The 20,195-nt window shown below is 36.6% G+C and overlaps 1 protein-coding gene across 1 annotated transcript in view; it reads left to right on the top strand.

The window, feature by feature from the left end:
• Window positions 1–20,195, top strand: part of KCNQ5 (potassium voltage-gated channel subfamily Q member 5) — a 290,627-nt gene that overhangs the window by 198,038 nt on the left and 72,394 nt on the right. Inside the window, exon 2 of the mRNA XM_084514930.1 lies at window positions 7,566–7,656. Within this exon, the coding sequence (XP_084371056.1) occupies window positions 7,566–7,656 (91 nt within the window). The remainder of the gene's footprint in view (window positions 1–7,565; window positions 7,657–20,195) is intronic.

Here is a 20,195-nt window from a genome sequence, read left to right as displayed (position 1 = left end):
CCTTAGCTTTCATGGAGCCAGAACTGCACTCCCAGCATAGAGCAAAGAGGCTCTTACTTGGGGCATACAAAAATACAGTGCAGTGTAGCAGCTTGTCTTCTCTGATGATTTTCTCTCTTCAAAAACACAAACGTGGTAGTGACAAAGTTGCTACCTTAAAATCTGAGGAGCTGAAAAGCTGATTTTGAAGATGATTACACTGGTGATTACTAGCACACTTTTCTTACACATTACATTAAGAATTTTTCTGTGGGTAGCAGGAGGCCAAAGCACAGTCTGTTAGTAAACACTTTTATAGAAAAAGGTTATTTGAGAATTTCCCCTTACTATAGGTGGTGGACAAAGTTAGACTAGATTGCAAGGGAAAATTTATTTTGTAGAATGGATTATGTGGTGAATTTCAACTCTTCATATTCCTACTGTAATTGTATTGTCTATACTTCATACTAATAAACCTTATTTTTGTATTTGTTGTAAAAAAAAATAAAAAAAATAAACTAAAAAATCTAATTGCTCAGTACTAAATACTGTATACTTTCGATTACTATTTTAATTTAATTTTCTTGGAAAATACTTGTGGTGAAGCAAAGATTCCTAGGTGAGCTACCAGTCTTGTCACTGGGCTTTAAGGATACTTAATTCAAAACAAAACTAAAAATACCTACTGAGTTGTCTAAGTACAGATCTTGTTCAGTAAATGAAGCATTCCCATTTGAAAATTTTGGTCCACAGAAAGACCTACTCTTTGAGTGTGACAGAAATAGAGTTTTGTTATTTTCTATTGAATTGAGGCAATTGTACATGCAAACAAGAATTCTGGGATGAAAATCAGTATCACACCCCCCAGTCTTTAAAGTAGTTTAAATCTGTAAGAAGAACACATGCTTCCAAGGGAAGGTAGAAAGGTAGAAAATGGGACAGCAGTTTCAAATTAAGCCATGTGGATTGATTCAAATTATTTGTATTTTTTGTCTCAAAAACATGTTCCGTTGAAGCCAATGGAAAAATTTACCTCTTAGATAATGTCTCTGTCATAAGTATCTCAGAGCATTAAGCTCTTCAAATCCTTTGTTTTGTTTTAAGCTGATGTGCATGCTCAGGGAGGAATGATGCCTGCTTTATTGATTCCTGGAGAAATGTACCTTGGTGTTTTGCGTTTTGTATGTGATGAAATAGATTATCCAATGTGCACTTAATGACAGTTTGATTGGTGTCCCATAGGAATTTGAGATATTTCATTTGCTTGCTTTTAATTACATCTCCATTTTTAGCCTTTTCACTTCTTTGTCAATGTAAGCCAAATACAATCACTTAGATGGCACTGATAGTTCATTTTCTACTTAAAATATAACAAAAAAGGTCAATTTAGGTGAACAAAGCAGTTGCTACAGCAGCAAGTTCAGTTCTTAAAAAAAAAAGGGACATGAAATTGTCATTGCTCAGATTTCTGTAATTCTGGAAAAAGCAAGATCAGAATATATAATAAGATGAATTTGCTGCAACTGTATTTTTTAATCTCAAAAAAAAAAAAAAAAAAAAAAAAGTTTTCCATCCAATGTATTTCCGCATTTTAAAACAGTGAGATCTTTATACTGCAACTCTCCATAGACAGGGTTGCTATGTTGGCTTCGGGGTAGAAGACAGCACAGTATCAAGCCCTTAAGGTGTTACACTCTTCCACTTGAAGAAAAGGTTGAAGAGCAAGTCATTTTAAAGAAAGCTTACAAGAGAAATTTATGAGCTCTCTTCTATGGGAGAGCGCTTATTCTCCATTCGGCTTTTGTCAAACATTTTTAACAAATTGTAATAACCTTTGTCATATCTCATTTTCCTGCATAAACAAGTCACATTGAAACTATAAATGATGGAAAATTTAATCCACATGGCTTGCACTATCAAAACTGTTAAACTGTATTCTTTTCCACCATGTCAGCAGAGCATTATCTGTTTTATAGAAATGTTGAAAAGATTACTTTTTAAGGGAGATACTACAGGACCTGCGTAAATATCCTCCTCAAGCCTGCACTAGCTGACGTTTTCACTTTCAGTTCTTCCTGAAGCTAGGAAAATGCTCCAGTGTTTGTCTTTTGGCATCCCACTGGAGAGATTATTTCCACCCACCTCCAAAATTGACTGCTCAGAGATACAAGGAAGGGCACCAAGGCTCACAGGAACTGTCAGTTTTCTGCCTGCCTTCCTATCTTAAGCATGCATGTTTGCTCAAGGATGGTACAGCAGTCTAACAGATGCATATCTTTACCTGTATGGGAATTTAGTGCATTGCAAACTGTGTGAGTGTATATAACTGTAACCTTAGTAGACCACCAGATGCTCTTTCTCTGTCCCTGTCAGCTCCATGTCACACTGAAGCCATGAAGTTTGCCTGTCTCACAGACCAAGGGAGAGTGCCAACTGTATCAAGCCAAGACAGGGATCTTGTACAGAGCAGCCCACTTACCAGATATCTGCCACTATGCTTTTTTGAGAGCTGTTCACCAAAACTAATAGCCCCAAAGGAAGTAAAACAGTGCCATAAACAACAGTTTGTTTTTTTCCTTTCTTTCTTGGGTTTTCCCTGGGTATTGCATCCATTTATCTGAACCTCCAACAGGTGCTATACATCCAGGATAATCTTCAGGACATTTACTTATCTAATGTCTCACATGTGTTCTACACATTCAAGAATTATTAAAAAAAAAAAAAAAAAAAAAAAAAAAAAAAAAAAGTCATTTAAAGGTCATACTTGGGTACTTGGTGCTAAGAAAACTCCTGGCTGCTAGCTATCAGAAGGAATTACTGATTTGGGGGTAGCTCTGTTAGGTCCTTTGTAAACTCAAACCTTGTGAATATAAACAACTTTCTGTAAATTTGCAAGTAATTGCCTTAATTCTGACTTTGTACCTGGGTGAAAAGTAAGAGCTACTTGTTGGTTACAGTTAAGGTTAGAAAAAGCTTTCAAATATTTTTCACCTTCCATACAAAATCCAGGACAATGGCACTGACAGTGGTTTACAAACAAGTTTTGGCCATAATCCTGAATATCCTTTTTTTTATGGGCATTAAATTACACCTCAAATAATACTGGAACATAACTCTGGTGGTCTAATTGCTTAATTATGTCACTTCAACAGTGATACACTTTTATTATTTGCAGAAGAGGTCATAAAACTGTTTGCAGATGTTTAACTTTTGATTATTTTAATTCTAGCAGTAAATAATGTAGCAAAATAGCTTTTAAAGATCTTCACTGAGTATATTTTTTATGCTTACAATGTTCCCTGAGTAATGTTTTAACAATTTTTTAAGCTGAACATCCTCTGCCATATGAACATCCCTTAAATCACAAACTATAGTAAAACTCTGTTGAAAATTAAATAAATGGAGAATTGGTAGTTCCTAATTAACCAGTAAGAAAGGTTTATGAGAGGCGGATTGAATAAATATCAAAGCTTCTGAGTTATATTATCTTTCATAAATTGGCTTTTCTCCAATTAGTGTATGCTTTCAGAAGCCAGGGAAGAAGATGAAAGGATCTGCATCAAAATTGATTACTGCTGAAACAAAATGGAAGCTGCTGCTTTTGATAAAATACATGACTGTGGCAGTGCTTGAATAATTTTATGGGAACTTGCTGCCTAAGGCATATGTTTTACTGTCTGATACTAAATGCATGAGGAAAGACCATCTGTTTTTTTCAGCATGAACAAATATATGATCCAGATTGAACCACTAGAGGCCAAATATAATTGCTTTGTGTTTTGCTTTGCACCACTCTGTACCTACAGCAGCATCCCCTTGTATAGCATGTATCACAGCACACAGTTCCAATGCTGGCATTTGAAAATACTTTTTCCTCTGTTATGGGGGGTATAAGTTGACAATCCAGGGCTTAATACAAACCTCTGCACTTCATCTGTCTATGGAAAAAGAGTTTGTGATAGAAAAGTACAACTTCTGATAAGCTTTCACCAGCAGGCCATTGAACCTTCAGGTTTTATTTTTACTGGACAGATCCTTGTTGATGTCCAGCCAGGTGAAAGGCATTGCTGTGTCCTCCATGCCTTCAGCTCTTGCTGTGGAAACAGAGAAGCTTTCCTTCCATGGGCTGAGCAATCAGTAGAAAGTAGAAAGGTTACTCCCAACTGGTTTACTTCGAAGGAAGGAAAGCAAGTCAGTGGCAAATAAACTACATAAAATGTTCCAGAACACTTAATCTTTTGATGCTTTCTTTGCTGGAGTTGCGTTTTACAGCACCTAAAAGTATGCTTTTAGTTTTGCAAAGCTAACAGGACTGGGTTTCTTCCCTACCCCAAAGTTCTTATAGTCTAATTTTAGATATAACATGCTGAATGGCAGGAAAAAAAGTGTTCAGTGTTGGAGGGAGGAATGAGGGATAGAGGGGCAAGATTCAAGTGTGTGGGTGGATAAATGCAAATAATTTCCTTTTGTTCTTTAATAATAATTAATAACAATGCTCCTTTTTTTTTTTTTTTTTTTTTTTTTTTTTTTTTTTTTTTTTGTAGAGCTTCTGGAAAAAATGAGAACAAAAGGTTATAGAGGTTTGGAAAAATATCTTTCCAAGACTGTTCTTATGTACTGCTGTGGGGATGGTGTCTGCTTTTCATGGATTATCTGCAGAACTATTGTCTACCAGGTGCTAATCTAAACTGTGCACCTGGCTTTCCTGAATATTTACTTGTGATTACTGCTTAACTGTACTGGTTCCCTCTCTTGACTCATGTTTCCACTCTTACCATGAATTAATACTTTGCCAACACTAATCTTCTAAATCACAGTCCTTAGAAACTGTGGCAATTCATCACATGTACTGGGTTCATAGAGGATGGTTTTGTGACTGCAGGACTGGGCTGGGTCTTAAAAGGTCCAGGTTTATCTCACAGTTTTGCCAAAGACTTTCCATGTAGCCTCAGGCAAGTCCCTTACCTTTTCCATGCCGTGGTCTCCAGCTGTGATATGGGAACAACAAACTTTCTTTTTCCTACTGCGTCTGTTTTCTATTATTATGCTACAAGAGATGTCTTCCAAGTGAAAACTTGTATTGTGTGTTTGGACAAGACCCAGTACAACTGGGCCTCGAATTTAGTTGGTATTACTGGAATACAACTAAACAAGAGAAAATTTTTATACGTAAGAACAAAGAATGCAAGAAAATGTAATTTTAACTGATTCAGGACTAAAGAAATCCAGCAAAAGGAAATGACAACCTTTTATTGTAAATTCTTAGTCACTTCTTAATTTTATTTTGCCCTCTGTGCAAGCCTTAACTAGAAGAAACCACATTTATGACTATGCCAGTGGGATGTAATTAGAGGGGGTTTGTATCTGAAGACTGCAGAAGCTGAAACTACCAGCAATGTTCTGGGAGAATTTCCTTAAAAAACAAAGGTGGGGGAAAGGGAAACAATCTTGCTCACAAGGTGGATATTTGTGAATTGGATTGGTCTTTCATGAAACCTTTAAGCAAGTATCTGCTGATGTCTATCCTTTAGTCTTGAAGATAGATTTGCCAAAGGTGTGTGACAGAGACTGCTTTACCCTCCTGCATACCATGAAACCACCATTTTATTTACAGTTCTTGATAGAGTTTATACACAAACTCCTATCAGATTTGATTTTCAGAACAGAACTTCTTCCCTGCAGTTAAGTGATGTGCTACAGCATATGCCTCCAACATGTTATTGCATTGCACGTTAGATTTTCTAAGAGAAATTCCAAAGAAATTGACTTACATTTTTTGTCTAATGTACTACATATATTACTGCACTGCTGCATAATGGAAAGTCAGTATAAGGGGAAGAGCAATTTTAGCTCCTGAAGCACATGTGGGCAGATGCAATAATGTATTAATGTTTATATCCAGTAGTTAGAATCAAAGAATAATTTAGGTTGGAAAGGGCTTCTTCAGGTCATGTAAAGCTAATTTCAAAGTCATATCAAGGCCTTTCCCAGCTGAGTTCTGAAAATCTCCAGGGACAGATATTGCCTTGTTGGTCAACTAGTTCACTGCTCAGCCAGCTTCATTGCAATTTTTCTTTCCTTATAACTAATCATAATTTTCTTTCCCGCAAATTGTGTCCTCTCTGCCTTTTCTGTAACCAGAATTGGATCATTGACAGTCAGAGTTCTTAGCCTTCTCTTGTTCAGGCTGGGAAAACCCAGCTTCGCTCAGACCCTCATGAGTGTTTGAGCTGGAGCCCCCGACCACCTTGATGGCTCTCCACTAGCCTCACTTCAGTTTGTCCGTCTCTCTCTCATGTTTCTGGAAGAGATTTCAGTCCCTTTTGCATCAGGAAGGAGCCATTCATACTTTCCTGCAGATATATCCTTGTATTAATTGAAATACACATTCCTGCTGGGTTAGAGCAAGAGTCCCAGCAATTCAGACAGAAGCCAAAGGCCTGTCTTTTTTTTAGTTGATTGATTGCCCAGAATGATTGACAAGTATTTTAATGAGGAAAGTAGTGAAACGTTGATAGAGTCAGTTATTACTACTTGCAAAACACAGTGCAAATGCTAGAATTTAGGATATAGAACATGCATTACATTCTTTGCACGCTGAATGGTAACTTCCAATGTGCTACTTATGCAGTTCATGGTACTGTGGGTGAAGTGAACTTTTCTTCTGATCCATTTCATAGAAAACAGTTTTCACCAGCACAGTGGCATTGTTATCAGCAAAGCAGTCCTGTAGGAAAGGACCTTGTCATCCATGGTACAGGCTTCAGGAAAATACCAGTTCTTCAGGCTCGTGTCTGTAAACACTACGTGTGCTATATGCTGCAAGAAACAGGCACAAGAATTTCTACAGTGATATGGGGTGTCAGTATAGAGATTTGGCAGTGTGTTGGTGCTTTGCTTCTCCTGCATGCATTTGTCAGTACCATGAAGAGTGCAAGTTCAAAACTGTGGTCATGTTTTCCCAGTTGTGATCACCTGTGTAAAACCCTCTTGACTCACTCCTGTGCTTTAACTTCTTCCAGTGATTGTATGATAGAGTTTGTTCTCTGAATGGAAGCTAGTCATCTAGGGCAGTGATGCCACAGCCCAGCTGCCTTTGAAATTCTGTTAGTTTGTACATGAACTCTGTTGAAATGTCATAGCAGTTAGATGCAATGTGTATCTTAGCTCTTAGATAATCATATACAGCAGACATCTGTGATCCACTGTTGGAGATCCTTCAAACTAACGAGAGAAATCTCCCATTATCAATCTTTCTTTCGAGCCACTAAGAGTAGCTGGACTGGATAAATGCACAGGGCTAGGAAACCAAAAGTAGTGTCTGTGTATGTTGGTCATTTCACCAAGAAAATCTTGATTCTTATGTTTGTTTACATTAACTCTACTGGTGCTGCACAAAAGTCTTTAGAATCATGAAGAGGCTGTTCAAATGTGTTTAGTGAGCTAAGTAGTAACTGAATTCCCTTTTGTTAAAAAAGACTGTTAATTGACAATCTTCTATTAATGTTGGTGAAGTAGGATTTATATAAATACTAGGTCAGGGTTCTGAAAAATATTAACAATTATTAATATTCTTTCTTTTTCAGTTTTCTCCTTGTGTTTGGTTGCTTGATTTTGTCCGTGTTTTCCACTATTCCTGAACACACAAAACTTGCCTCTGGTTGTCTCTTCATTTTGGTAAGTGAAACTTCTAAGTACAAGACAGTTTTACAGATACATTATATACACTCAAATCCTCTTCCTCACCATGGAGAGAATAATGTAATTCTTGAATACTTTAACAAACCAGGCTTTTTATCATGATGATGAAAAAAAAAATAAAAAGAATATTCTACGATCTTTTTCTTTAAAAACAAGTCAAGATTGTAAGTGTTAATAAACTACTGTATTGCATCTTCTTTTTACTTGAGAATTGCTGTGTTTTGTTACTAATAGTCTTTCTACTGCAGTTTGGCAGTGACTGAGCATGATACTGCTGCCTTTGATACTGCTGCTGCCATTTATAAAGTCAGTATGTAGTAAGAGGCACTTATACTTAAAATAGGAAATAATTTTGGTATCTTAGATACCAATTTGTGCAAGCTATTGGTGGATACTGACATTTAGTGGCAGTTGCTGCAGTAGGACGTGGTAGTTTCATTATTTCTTCATAATACATGCTTTGTGTTATGTTTATCTCTCTTTTTTTTCCCTTCTGAGGTAGATATAAATGTCTTTAATCCCTAAAAGTGCTTAGCATTTTTCATGCATTGTATAGATGCCACTTTATTCATCTGCTTCTTGATGGGCCATTTAGTTCTGCAAGTGATGGCCTGAGGATAAGCGGTAGTGGTCATTAAAATGTCACTGTATACCCAGAGTTACCATGGTTATTTCAGTTCCATGTACACAGAAGACTGTGGCTTGTTAGGTAGTGCCTGCGGTGAAGTAACTGTTGACAAATGCCAACATTTTAATTGTCATCACTGTATATAACTGAAAGAACTAGTTTCGAGAATAGCTTCCTAATGAATTACAGTGTGAGCAGTCTGATAAACATAATTGCAGTGTGTGGTATGCCTCCAGAGCACAATGTGCTACTGCATCCAGATACCTGAACTAAACGTCCGGAGCTGGCTAGCTGCAGAAGTGTGGTGCTCTGCACCATCTGATAATGTTGTTTCTTAGCAGGGCTAATTAGGGAGAACCATGCTAAATATGGTATTCTGCTTCCTAGCCATGTTAGCCTTTTTATTTATTTATTTATCTGGAGAAAAGATCAAGTGGCATTAAGCCAGCTAAAAGTGATCAGATTTAATCCTGCACTCATACCTACTTCCATTATTTGCATAGTTGAACAATGCTTTGCAGATGGAAGTTTGTTTGAATGCTCTGTAACTAATTATGTTATTGCAATTATTATTACACTAATTGCTAAGGTTTTCTGGTATAGAAAACAGGAAAATTTGTTTTGTCTGAAAACACCCATTTTCAGATAGAAGGTGCTTTCTTGACAAGTAGTCTGTTTCCCTGTATGCTTATGCAAATTAGTTGCAGAAAAGCCATTTGTTCTGACAGAAAATATGTATTTCCCTTGAGCCGCATATTAGTTGATTGTGCTGGTACACTTACCGCTGATTCCTCAGCTGGATGATAAACACGTTCCCTGTGGTTTGCTGTGGCTCACCTGGGAGCCTTACCAAGGAAGAGTTCTGTGAAGTCCTGAATTTGCTCCCATGGCCAGGTTGAGGTTCGGGAGCTCCATTAGCCCATACCCCAGTCCTTGTAGTGGTGTCCATCAGCAGAGCTGCATTGTTTGGGGTTTGGTGCATGAAACTTTGCTGAACTTCTTGCTGCCATGGCCTCAGAGATGGAGTTTGTCCATCTCAATAATTCTGACTTTACATCTTCTGTCATCCTCTGAACACAGAAATGTCCCTTAGGAGGATCCCAAGGAAGGTGGATAGTTAATCCTTGAAGCATCGAAGCTCTAGTAGCTTGGTCCAACATTTCTATGCTATAGCCTTGTGTGTTCAACAAACCCTTGTCAGGAATAAATCTAGTGATGACGAATTTTACGGCTCCTGCTGTGGGTCTCTAATGGAGAAAAATATAAACACAGCAAAGCATGAAGTTCCAGAAGCAGGCTAAAGCTGACTGGTTTATTCCAGTTTGCTGCTGCATGATTTGCTCCCTCTCTGCATACTGAATCACTAGCTGATATTAGTAATGTTATCAAAGCAGGCTTTTGCAACCGCAAAATAAGAAAATAATGCATTAATCTACATTGAGTCATGAGGAGTTGTTTTGGCTGTGCCAACAAATAATTACAGTCACTAGAGTTTCTACAACCTTTTACTTGCAGTGATTCACACAATTCTTACAAGTGTGTCATTTAGTAGAGACAGTTGTATTAACTATCAGAGGTCTGCTTTAATACTGTTTTGCTTCGTGCTCAAGATGGAAGATAGATGTTTATTTTCTAATGGAGTACAGTACAAATACAACAATCTCTAGAGCTGCCTGCTGGGTTTCTGTGAACTGTTTGCTTCACAGATTTATTCCAGATGGTCCCCCCTAGAGCCATGTTAATTGGCTAAAAAGCTAATGTAATGTTCCTTCAGCTTAATACCTGAGCTGCTGCTTGCACCAGCACCTGTGACTTTTGATGTATTTCAGCTATTTGCAATTACATGGGAAGGTTAAAGAGGGAAGTGTAAATGAGGTAAGTAAACCTTTCCTTCCTTCCTTCTCAGAAAGGCCAGAGGAACTCAGGAGATTATTGTTCTGCAATCAGTCAGTTCCATTTATCCATCTTCCTGAGCCTCACCTTACAAGGGAGCAGAGAACATAGCCCCTAATCACTGCATCCTAAGTGCTCTCTCAGAAAAATACAACAGAGTGCAATAGCTCAAAGTAAATAATTGTTTAGGAAAGCAGTATTAGCTGAGGGCTTCTGAGCATCAGCAGCAGTTAATGGACTTGTCTGGACTGCAGAAATTCCCAAGCTCTGCTCCCAAGGCTGGCACAAAGCTGCCACGCTGCGTCAGGCTGTACCCAGCCAGGGCTTCAGTGCTGGCATCTGAGCAAACACTACTGGATTCCTTGGTACCCTCTACTTATCTGGGGGCCTGTCAAATGAAAAGCGCTTAGTATTTGGGTTTTATGCTTAAAATGAAAGTCCTTCAGATATGTTAAGTGTATGTGAAATATTGCTACATCAGTAATGAATTTGGTTAGATTTTCTTCCAGAAATAATAAGCCTAACCAGAGGGAGAGCATCAGATAAAACTCCTTATACCTACAATCATAATTACGCTTTAGCCTCATCTGAGCACATAACTTCTGGCACTCAGGCTGTAGCAGTGATATATCCCAGACAGACAGTAGAATAAAATCTACTTCAACATCAAAAAAGCCACAAGCAGCTTAAGAATCCAACTAACACAGCAAGAAAATAATCTTTCGTGTATTGCTGATCTCCTACAAGTACATTTGCTGGCGCTTTATCAAATAGTACACACAAGGGAAGTAAAACGGGCTGAGAAGGCAAAATCAAATCTTTTGGGGACGATAGCCAGGAAAGAGCATATTTGGAACTGTAGGGAATTCGCTCTCATGATCAAACTTTCTATATTTTAAGATCATTTTCAGGTAAAGCTATGTGAATAACTGGTTCACTTCTATTTGTTTATTGTCTATTTGAGAAAATAAAAGAATTTGACTTGACCCACAAAGAGCTGGCAAATCAGAAAGTCCAGAAAAAGTCTTGGATCAGATTAGATGCCGCATTTGACCTGGCATAAAACATTCTTTGTTTGTTTGAACACTTTAAAAATCTTGGCTTAAAAGTAAAATTGACGCTGTAGAAAAGAAACACCATTTTCATTTGGAGTGACAAGTAATCTTTTTTTTTTTTTTTTTTTTTTTTTTTTTTTTCCCATTATTCTCATTTTTAAGCACATTGGAAAGATTGCAAAACTCATGAATTTCTGCAGAACTTGTTTTGTCAATTCTATTTTGTGTTTTTCTCTGAAAAGAGCTGGGATAGAAAGCTATACACAGTTCTGCAGAATAAGGACCTCAGAAAATGTTCTCTAGGAACATGTTCTTCAGGCAGAAATAGTTCCCAAAGACATAAAAGCAGACAGTGTACAGTAGATGAAGCTCGCTTCTAAACTTACTGTGGTCACTTACATGAATCCAAAAGGAGAGTCTAGTAAGTGCTTCTAGCAATTAAGCTCTTCCTAAGATTTTTCTCTTCTAATATATTCCCATAAATGAAATGTAGAAAGAGGATGAACATTGATTAGAAAACATAGGGTATAGCTGCCCTGTAGCAGGCGAGCGCATATTCAATTTGTCTCTGCTCTAGGAAAGTGAATCCATCCACAGAAATGTAATCATACAAATACTAGCTACAAAATGTTAAGGTTGGGGAGAACATATTTAAAAAATAAAAATAAAAATGAAAATAAAAATATAAAAGAGAGAGAGAGAGATTGATGTTCCTCTGTTCAGAAAGTCACATATTCTGATTTAGATTTATTATCCCAGTACTTGAATCATCTCATGACACATGGATAAAAGACCACTGGACCTGGGCAGAGAACTAAGTAGATGGCTCTGTAGAACAGGCTAACAATGCATAGAAGGAAAAATGAACGATCATGAGAGATTTCAATTATAATACATCTCTAACAAAAAAAGCTAGGGTATAGACCACAGTTATTACAGTTCCATTGATTCTTTTCCAAAGAGAAACACATGAACTAATCCATGAGAAAAAATCAGTGATTTTCAAGTTTGCTAGAGGTTGTAAAAACTCAGAAATATCTTTTCTCAGAAAATACTCATTTTCAATGTTTCCTTTCATTCCAAATCAAAGCAAGGATTTTAAAATTCAAAATTTCTCTATAGAACTCTTTGAAAAATTCCACCTGTTAGATATTTGAAACTGATGTTATCAATAACAAAATAAGAGAGGGAAATGTATTTTTGATAAGGTCAAAGCCTCCATATTTTCATTGTTGTTTGGATTCATATGCTCTACTATTTTAAGGCAATAACATGAGCATAAAGCAATTCAACCATATCATAATAAACTACTTGTTAGCTTTGAAAGAATATAGTCTTACCCTTTCAAAATAAACAATTTCATGTCTTTGTTAATTATTAATTTCATGTCCTTGTTAATTACATTGATACTCTCCTGTTATGTATACTCAATTCATTAAATAAGAACTGAATGTTACAAGAATTTGCACCAGATCTCATTAAAACTGCCCAAGAACCTTTGTGTGCAAACAGAGATGACTTTCTGTCTGAAACCTAAGTTCAGGTTGCACCTTTCTGAAGCTAAAACTTATTAGGAGGAAGTCTTACTAAAAGCAAAAATGTAAATGAAATGTTGAAGTTATTTAAAAACACATCAGTAGATGTCCCCAAAGCTGTAATTCTCCTGTTGTAAGGCAGCACTGGCACTCCCAACCAACCAACAAACCTCTAAAACAAATACACACTGTAGCTATGAAGAGAGGTAAAGTAACAATAAAAATGATTTCATAACAAATGAACATGACACCATATATAAAACAGTGAATGTATCTATGAAAAATCTATTGTCAACAGTGCTAAGTGTGTTAAAACACACTTCAAACATATCGGAGAATAAAAAAGTCTTGATACTGGCATAACCCTATTACTGATATGTTTCTGGGCTTGATTATATTGTCTGTAATATTTTGTCCAATTTTTTTTTTTTTTATTCTTCTTTACTAAGGAAAAACAACCTTTATAAAGAGAAGAATGAAAAATCACGCATTGAAATGAATCAATTTTTTCTCTTGTAATTAAAAAATGTATTATGCTTCTAATGGGAAAGCTTAAATGGGTTTGATGACTAAAGATGACTAAAACAGCATTATTACACATGATCTGCAATCAGGGCAAAGAAAAGTCTCATAGCTTAATCACTTGAAGAAGGTAGGATAACTACGAACAGTTACCGCAAGTGCTACAGTGTTCAACAGCAAATGCAGTAGCAGGCAAGAAAGAGTTTCAGAGTCATTGCCAGAGCATTTGCCAGGAAGAACTACTTAAAAGGTGTCCTCCAGTAAGAGACCTCCATTTACTGTGCAATGTAAAGATCACTGGAGTTGTTTCTGATTCCTTTTGTTTTCCCAGCACAAAGACTAACATTGCTTCAAAGGCAGAGAATATATTCTTAAGAGGGAAAGGACTGGCAATGTTATTCAAAAAAGGGCCTCTTACCCAGCCTTTCAGTAGGCCACTTTCTGTAGAACACTCACAACTTGAGGATTTGGAGATTAAGAGTGGAAAAAGGAGAAAATTCAATGTTAGTAATGAGGTGTCAGGATTCAGATTAATAGAATTCTTTGAGGAGGGAAAAGCACATCTCCCTTTAGACTAATCAACACATCATCCTAAAGGACCAAACCAGTTGTCCCTGACCTCCTTTAAGGACAAATGAGCAACATTCCTTGCACAACTTGCTCTTCCATTACATCTTTACCTTTTTATCAGTTTAAGTGATAACAAGGTAGCATGGTAAACCTATTCTAAGTCATAAGTATAATATTTTACATAGATGCATATTTGTAATAGTTTATGCTATAGTCTTCAGTACTGAACTTCATTAGCTTCATGGCAGAGTTAGATAAAGTTCAGGACTTCTTGTATTGGTAGCAAGAACTACCTCAGAAATTCAGACCTGATCTTGTTAGGGAAATATTGATTTGCCAGATGGAAATGCAGAATATATCTCTAGAGGAAAGCCAAAGTATGGGGTTATAATGTTTAAGTAAGAGGTCTACCAAACATTATATTATAAAAGGAAAAGAATTCTGAAAAAGGCAGAACATCAGTGATACGAAAGCTGTTTGTAAATCTAAACCTAAACCCCCATGGTCTGAGTAACATACAGAAACTACAGAAACACTTAGTCACTTTGAACAGATGTGACAATGCTTGCAAAGATGTTTCTTGCTACAGCCAAAATGCGAAGTTTCCTCAAGCAAGAGAAAGGGTCTGCTCACAAGATTTAGTTTAAAGACATCAAAATCAAGCAAATAGATACAAAATACAGATAAATATCAAAATTATCTGCAAGGATCAGGTGCAGAAGTATATTCAAAGACAGTTTAAAGTTTAGATAATGACAAATACAAGGAGACACACAGGAACTAAGTTCAGTACTGACACTGTGATCGGGGTGAGATAGGATGATGAATTAGCAAAATAAACACTGGTCATTTAAAACTTGGAGGTTTACATTGAGTGCCTAAGGAAAGGGTGTATGTCATGTACAGGATAATAGTTTTGGTATCAAAACTGAACCAGACAGGAATTGGCTGATTGCACCATATGAAGATATGATCGCAGGAAATGAATGTCTCACAAAGATATATGTATATGTTTTTAAGAGGATGTGGAAGGGCTTTGCTCTTCTCTTTTTCCAGGAGACCAAAATTCCAGAGCCTAGGAAAGATGGTAGAAAAAGCTAAAAAATACTGGATTTCAAAGTTTAATTATTGGAGAGAAAAAAGAAAAAAGAAAAAAAGAAAAAAATAAAAAAAAAAAATAAAAAAAAAAGGAGACCAAGCTAACTTTTTCACTGAACCTAGGAAGTTGAATAGAAATATTATAAATGAATACTTGTACAAGTAACGTAAATGTCTGGTGAGATTACAGAAGCAAATAAGCTCAGTAAACTAGATGTATAAACAGGATTTGGGCAGATTGGATAAAGTACTTTCCAAGTCCAATTTGCCAAAATTTACCAGTTGTCAGATAACTCTTGAAATTGCTTTCTGTATTTGGTACTGGAAACATTTCAGAGCACATAATCCCAGATGCCCAGAGGTCTCCCAATAATCAAAACGTACTTCAATATGCTTGTACGAAAGATCCATTAAAGAGCTTTGGGAATATTTGGGAAAACTGTTTAAAGAACACTGCAAATATAATTTGCAGAATCTCTAGGTTTTATCAACTCTAAACACACTAAGACCAAAGAAAAAAAGAACAAATATACCATCCCCCTCCACTGTATAGCATGTCAAATGTTCTCATTTAATTCACATACATGTGTTCAGTCATAACAACTAGCCTAAGCCCCTTGCACCAATGCAAAATTAGCGTGGATGCCAGAGCATAAAAGGATTCAAGTCTGTGCTGTCTCTGGCACCCATTCTACATTTCTTTTGGACTGAGTGAAAGATATCAAATTCTTCACAAACATTTCAAAAGGAAGATCTGTGAGCAGTGTAGCTACAGAGACATGTGCTTGAACGTCTGCCTGTAACATGTGACATAGAAACTTGACTACAGCAGAAAAAAATGCGTGAAGAAAATACAAAGGAGATGCAAAGGCCTGGGTACAGCTGTACAGAGCTTCGTTGTTTTCAATATTCAGATAATTTTAAAATTAAAATAAGACCATTCATTGCTGATACCTCACTACAGAGAAAGAATACATGAACAAGCACAAGGCAAGATACAAAAATGCTTGGAAAGCAGAGAATTATTCTATAGTGTGAGATCTATTAATATTGTCTCCATTCAGGAACTATCTCAGAAACATAGTTGTACCTGACATAAACAAACGATCTGGAGCAAAGCAGTGGGTGTCAGTGGGAGACACTGGAAAGCACGACATTTAAGAATGATTCTGTGTCTGGAGAAGAGTAGGATGGACGTGACGAACAGCAGAATCAGCATTTCCCATGGCCATTTTCCCAATTTGAGAAGGAGTTTTCAGTTATCACTAGGGTCTTTCTGGAAGAACTACATGCACCAAAATTTAAGAGCCAAAAGGAGTATGTTTGCCCACACATGCACTTGGATGGTAAGCACCATAATCTGCAAGTGCAGCGGGGAGAAATGCACTTTTGGCAATGGATCTTGGAGCTTCTGTGGCATTTGTTTCTGTGGCATTGTCAGTTGTCCTAGGGTTTCTGTCTTTCCTCTGTGGATGCATGGGAAGGTTAGTGCAGTTTCAGTGCTAGGAAATGGGTCTGCTATGGTAAACACTCCATAAGGGATGATGAAAAACATAATTAAATGGTAGCTACCTAATTCTGCTAAGTGTTTTTGCTACCTGATTCAAAGCTGCTTTTGCTCAACATAAAAATTCTGGACTCTTTTCTATTGTAACTGAGTAAAGAAGCATGACTGATAGGTGACGTTTCAGGTAAAAATCACAAAAAGCTAAGAATCAATTGGATAGCAGAAATCATATGTAATACGTGGCTAATTAAAACTGAGAATAGACTGGGATTTTAATATTATGTCAATGTACTCATAGCTGTGTATTAAATTAAAAGGCACAGAATTGATTTCTTAATAATCCTCTATTAATGTATAATTGACATGGGAAATCTTAATCATAATTTGAAAAAGCAAGTGTTGTAAAAGTATCACATTCATTACAATACTGATAAATGACAAAAAGTGCATAAATTTATTTTGTGCTTATTAGGTATTGCACTGGAAGCTGAACTGAAGTCTCTGGTTGTGATTTATATGCCACTAATAGGGTCTACTCTGGGTTATGTTTTCAGATTTATGGCTGCCTCTCTCACTGCTAAACTGCAGTTGGAGAGAATTAAAACATTAGTTCCTGAAGTGTATATATGCATTTGTAGATACACTTTTTAGCTGTTTAGTTCAAAGATCTTCCCTTCTAATGCTGACGTAAGGATAATACAAATGGATTCAAATTACATAATTATTTTGAACAATAACATATGCACATATTCATATGTGCTGATTTGAATCTGGAAACTGGCCAGTATAACAGGAACATCCATAGTCCTACAACAGCTTCTACAGCACAGCTATTTTAAACCCACACCTTTCTCAGGTTTCTCTGAGACAGAGTACCATTGCACTACCCTCACCTCCCAACTGTGTCAGGGTAAAGTGGAGAGCCCAACTCTGGTGTTCAGTACTTTAAATCACTGGAGGTTTTTTGTTTTGTTTTGTTTTGTTTGTTTTTGTTTTTGCTTGAGAGAGGGGTGCAGAAGCTGAGGTGTTATGTTCTTGCTGTAACTGAATGAGAAAACACTCGTCTTCTTTGACTATGAATAATAAAGCATTGCTATTTGAACAGTATCACTATTCATCATGTGTCACCAGAATGAAATTTCAGCAGCTGGTGACATTCTTAAAACAGACATCTGCAAATGAAAGAATGAAAAAATGTTTATTCTTCCTCTCTTCCAACTGATCTGAAATCACTGGACTTCCCTGTTTATGAATTTTCAGGGAAGAAGGGACAGTTCCTTAGCTGGTATCAGACAACATCGTCCTTCCTATTGTGTTCATGTAAAGAGTCTGCTGAATTACACCAGATGAGTATCTGCAGTGCAGCTACACTACAGAGATGTCATCTTCAGTATGGAAGTACTTGTGATCTGATTAAAGCTTACTTCAGAGGATTAATTTGATATGTTCAAGTCACTGTTCTGGGCTCATAATATCACTTATAGACCCAGTGACCTGGGATCCAGTGATCACAGTGACTGGGACAGTGATCCAATGACTGGGACCCAGTGATCTCCTATCACCGGCAGTCAGCTCTGTACTGAGTCTGCAGCTTTGCTGTCCTATTTCTCTTGTCTTTGGAATATGTGATATCACAATTTCCATACAAGAAATATAATTAAAATAACAGCAGAGCTATTGTCTTGAAGCTAGATTTCTTGTATCCAAACCTTGGCTTATGTGTGAATTCCAAAAAAAAAAAAAAAAACAAGAGCCTCCTATAAGAAGAGCTCAAAATTCTCAACTTTAGTCATTTTCTAATCATGAAAATAATTCTAATTGCTTGAAATGATGGCCTACATCCAAGGCACCTGATTTCAGCAGCAGGAATGCAGCCAATTATTTTAAGTTCTAATAAGCAGTTATGTTAATGAACAAGAAAGCTATAATAAAAACAGTTTTTGGCTGTTTTAATGTTACAGTTAGGGAAATCCTTATCATTGAAAGCTACCTGAGAAGCATACTAATATTCACAATTTCATTGTCATTAGCACCCTAATTAGATAGGCAAAAAAATAAAAGTGCTCATTGTAGCTTCCATGCACAAAGGTCCTGCAGGACCTTTTGCTAATAGAAACCTTGCTCTGGATGACCTCTTATTTTTCGTCCATCTACATAACCATCGTTGTCCCAGTGGCAGAGCAGCTAAGGCACATACAGATGTAAAAAATCTTCAGGAGCACACTGGCATCTGCATTCCTTATGTCAAAAGCGACTGAATCTTTTCAGCCCATGTGTTTTAGCCTTGCTTCTCTTGCATATGCATACTTCCATGTGACGACAGGAGCAGCATATGTAGAAGTTTTGCAGAATGAGATCAGTCTGGGTGAACTGTGCTTTGAGAAGGAAAAAGACTTTTCCTTTTCTGAAGCACCAATGGATCTGCCATATCAGTAACAGAGGGGGGCTAACTTTAAGCTTAAATATCCAGAAATATTACAGCTGTAGTAACTGTGGAGCAGGGACAATGGCAGCTGGGATTGGAGAAAGATGACAACATAGGGAAAAAAGAAGAAATGGTAAAGACCAGGGCATCCTGGATGTTCTTGGTGATGTTAATAGGAAGGGAAGGGTTAGGTCACCAGTAAATCTAAACTTGCTCATCAGTTCAAATTCAGCCTTGCTGAATTTTGAAGGAGGCCAAATTTATCAATAGTGAAGGATTTTCACATTCTGTAGTAATAGTTGTTATTTTGTATTTCATAAGTAAACCAAAATTTGTGATATTGGATCATATCATGCGTAGGACAAACATACTTGGAAGATATCATTTCTACAGTAAGCCTACAAATCATATGGGGTCTAATGATTTATTCCATTGCATGCCTTTTCAATTATGTTCTGATTTTGTGTTTCATTTGCTAAGGAACTACAACCAAGTTATTCAAAAGTCTAGATTTATGCCTCTTTTTTTAATAAGCCATTCCAGATGAAATTTAAAAGCAAAACATAACAACAACAAACTGATCTTATTTGGGTTGCATCCTCTCAATTTTTGTCCATGGAAAAACAAGAAAATTGTGACTGTGTAGCTGCTATAGGAACAAATAATGTCATTCCTTGGCCCAAGTTAACCTTGACAGAAATTTGAATTTAAATTGTGATTGAGTGCACTGATTACTAAAACACTACTTATTTCTCAGTGGTGTGTGACTCTCTTTCTGGTTTCAACCTGAACCAATCTAAAATGCACCAAAACTGGTACGTACACTGCCATGAAGAGTTTCTTTTTGAATGCATTCACATTTTCTAGGAAAGTCTTTTTCCTGTAGATTTTATTCATTATATGTATTGCCTTTAAAATCAGTTGTTATTTGAGAAAGTAGGGGTGGCCAGGATATAAAGATCATTTTGAAATAACACTATTTCAGAAAGTGCAAAAATAAGTGTGAAATCTTATTTCCACCTTGTTCAGTGACTTTTCTGTTATTAAATCTGATACTGTATTTTAAAGTGGAAGACATGCAGTATTTTTAAAATCAGCATTCCAGTGCACAGAGCCATATTCAAAGTACTTGAGCTCACTTACTGTAACTACAGCAGCTGCTTTAAAATTTTCCTTAATTAGTAGAAAATTCAGTGAATTTTGAAAGAATATCACTTTGCATAAATTTATAATGTTGCTGGAAGTGGTAAATATTTTTTGTACAGAATGAACACAGACATTT

Source organism: Aythya ferina, assembly GCF_964211825.1.
Source record: "Aythya ferina genome assembly, chromosome: 3".
NCBI lineage: Eukaryota > Metazoa > Chordata > Aves > Anseriformes > Anatidae > Aythya > Aythya ferina.
The sequence above is the reverse complement of the archived record's forward strand: the minus strand, read 5'-3'. Positions and strand labels throughout refer to the sequence as shown.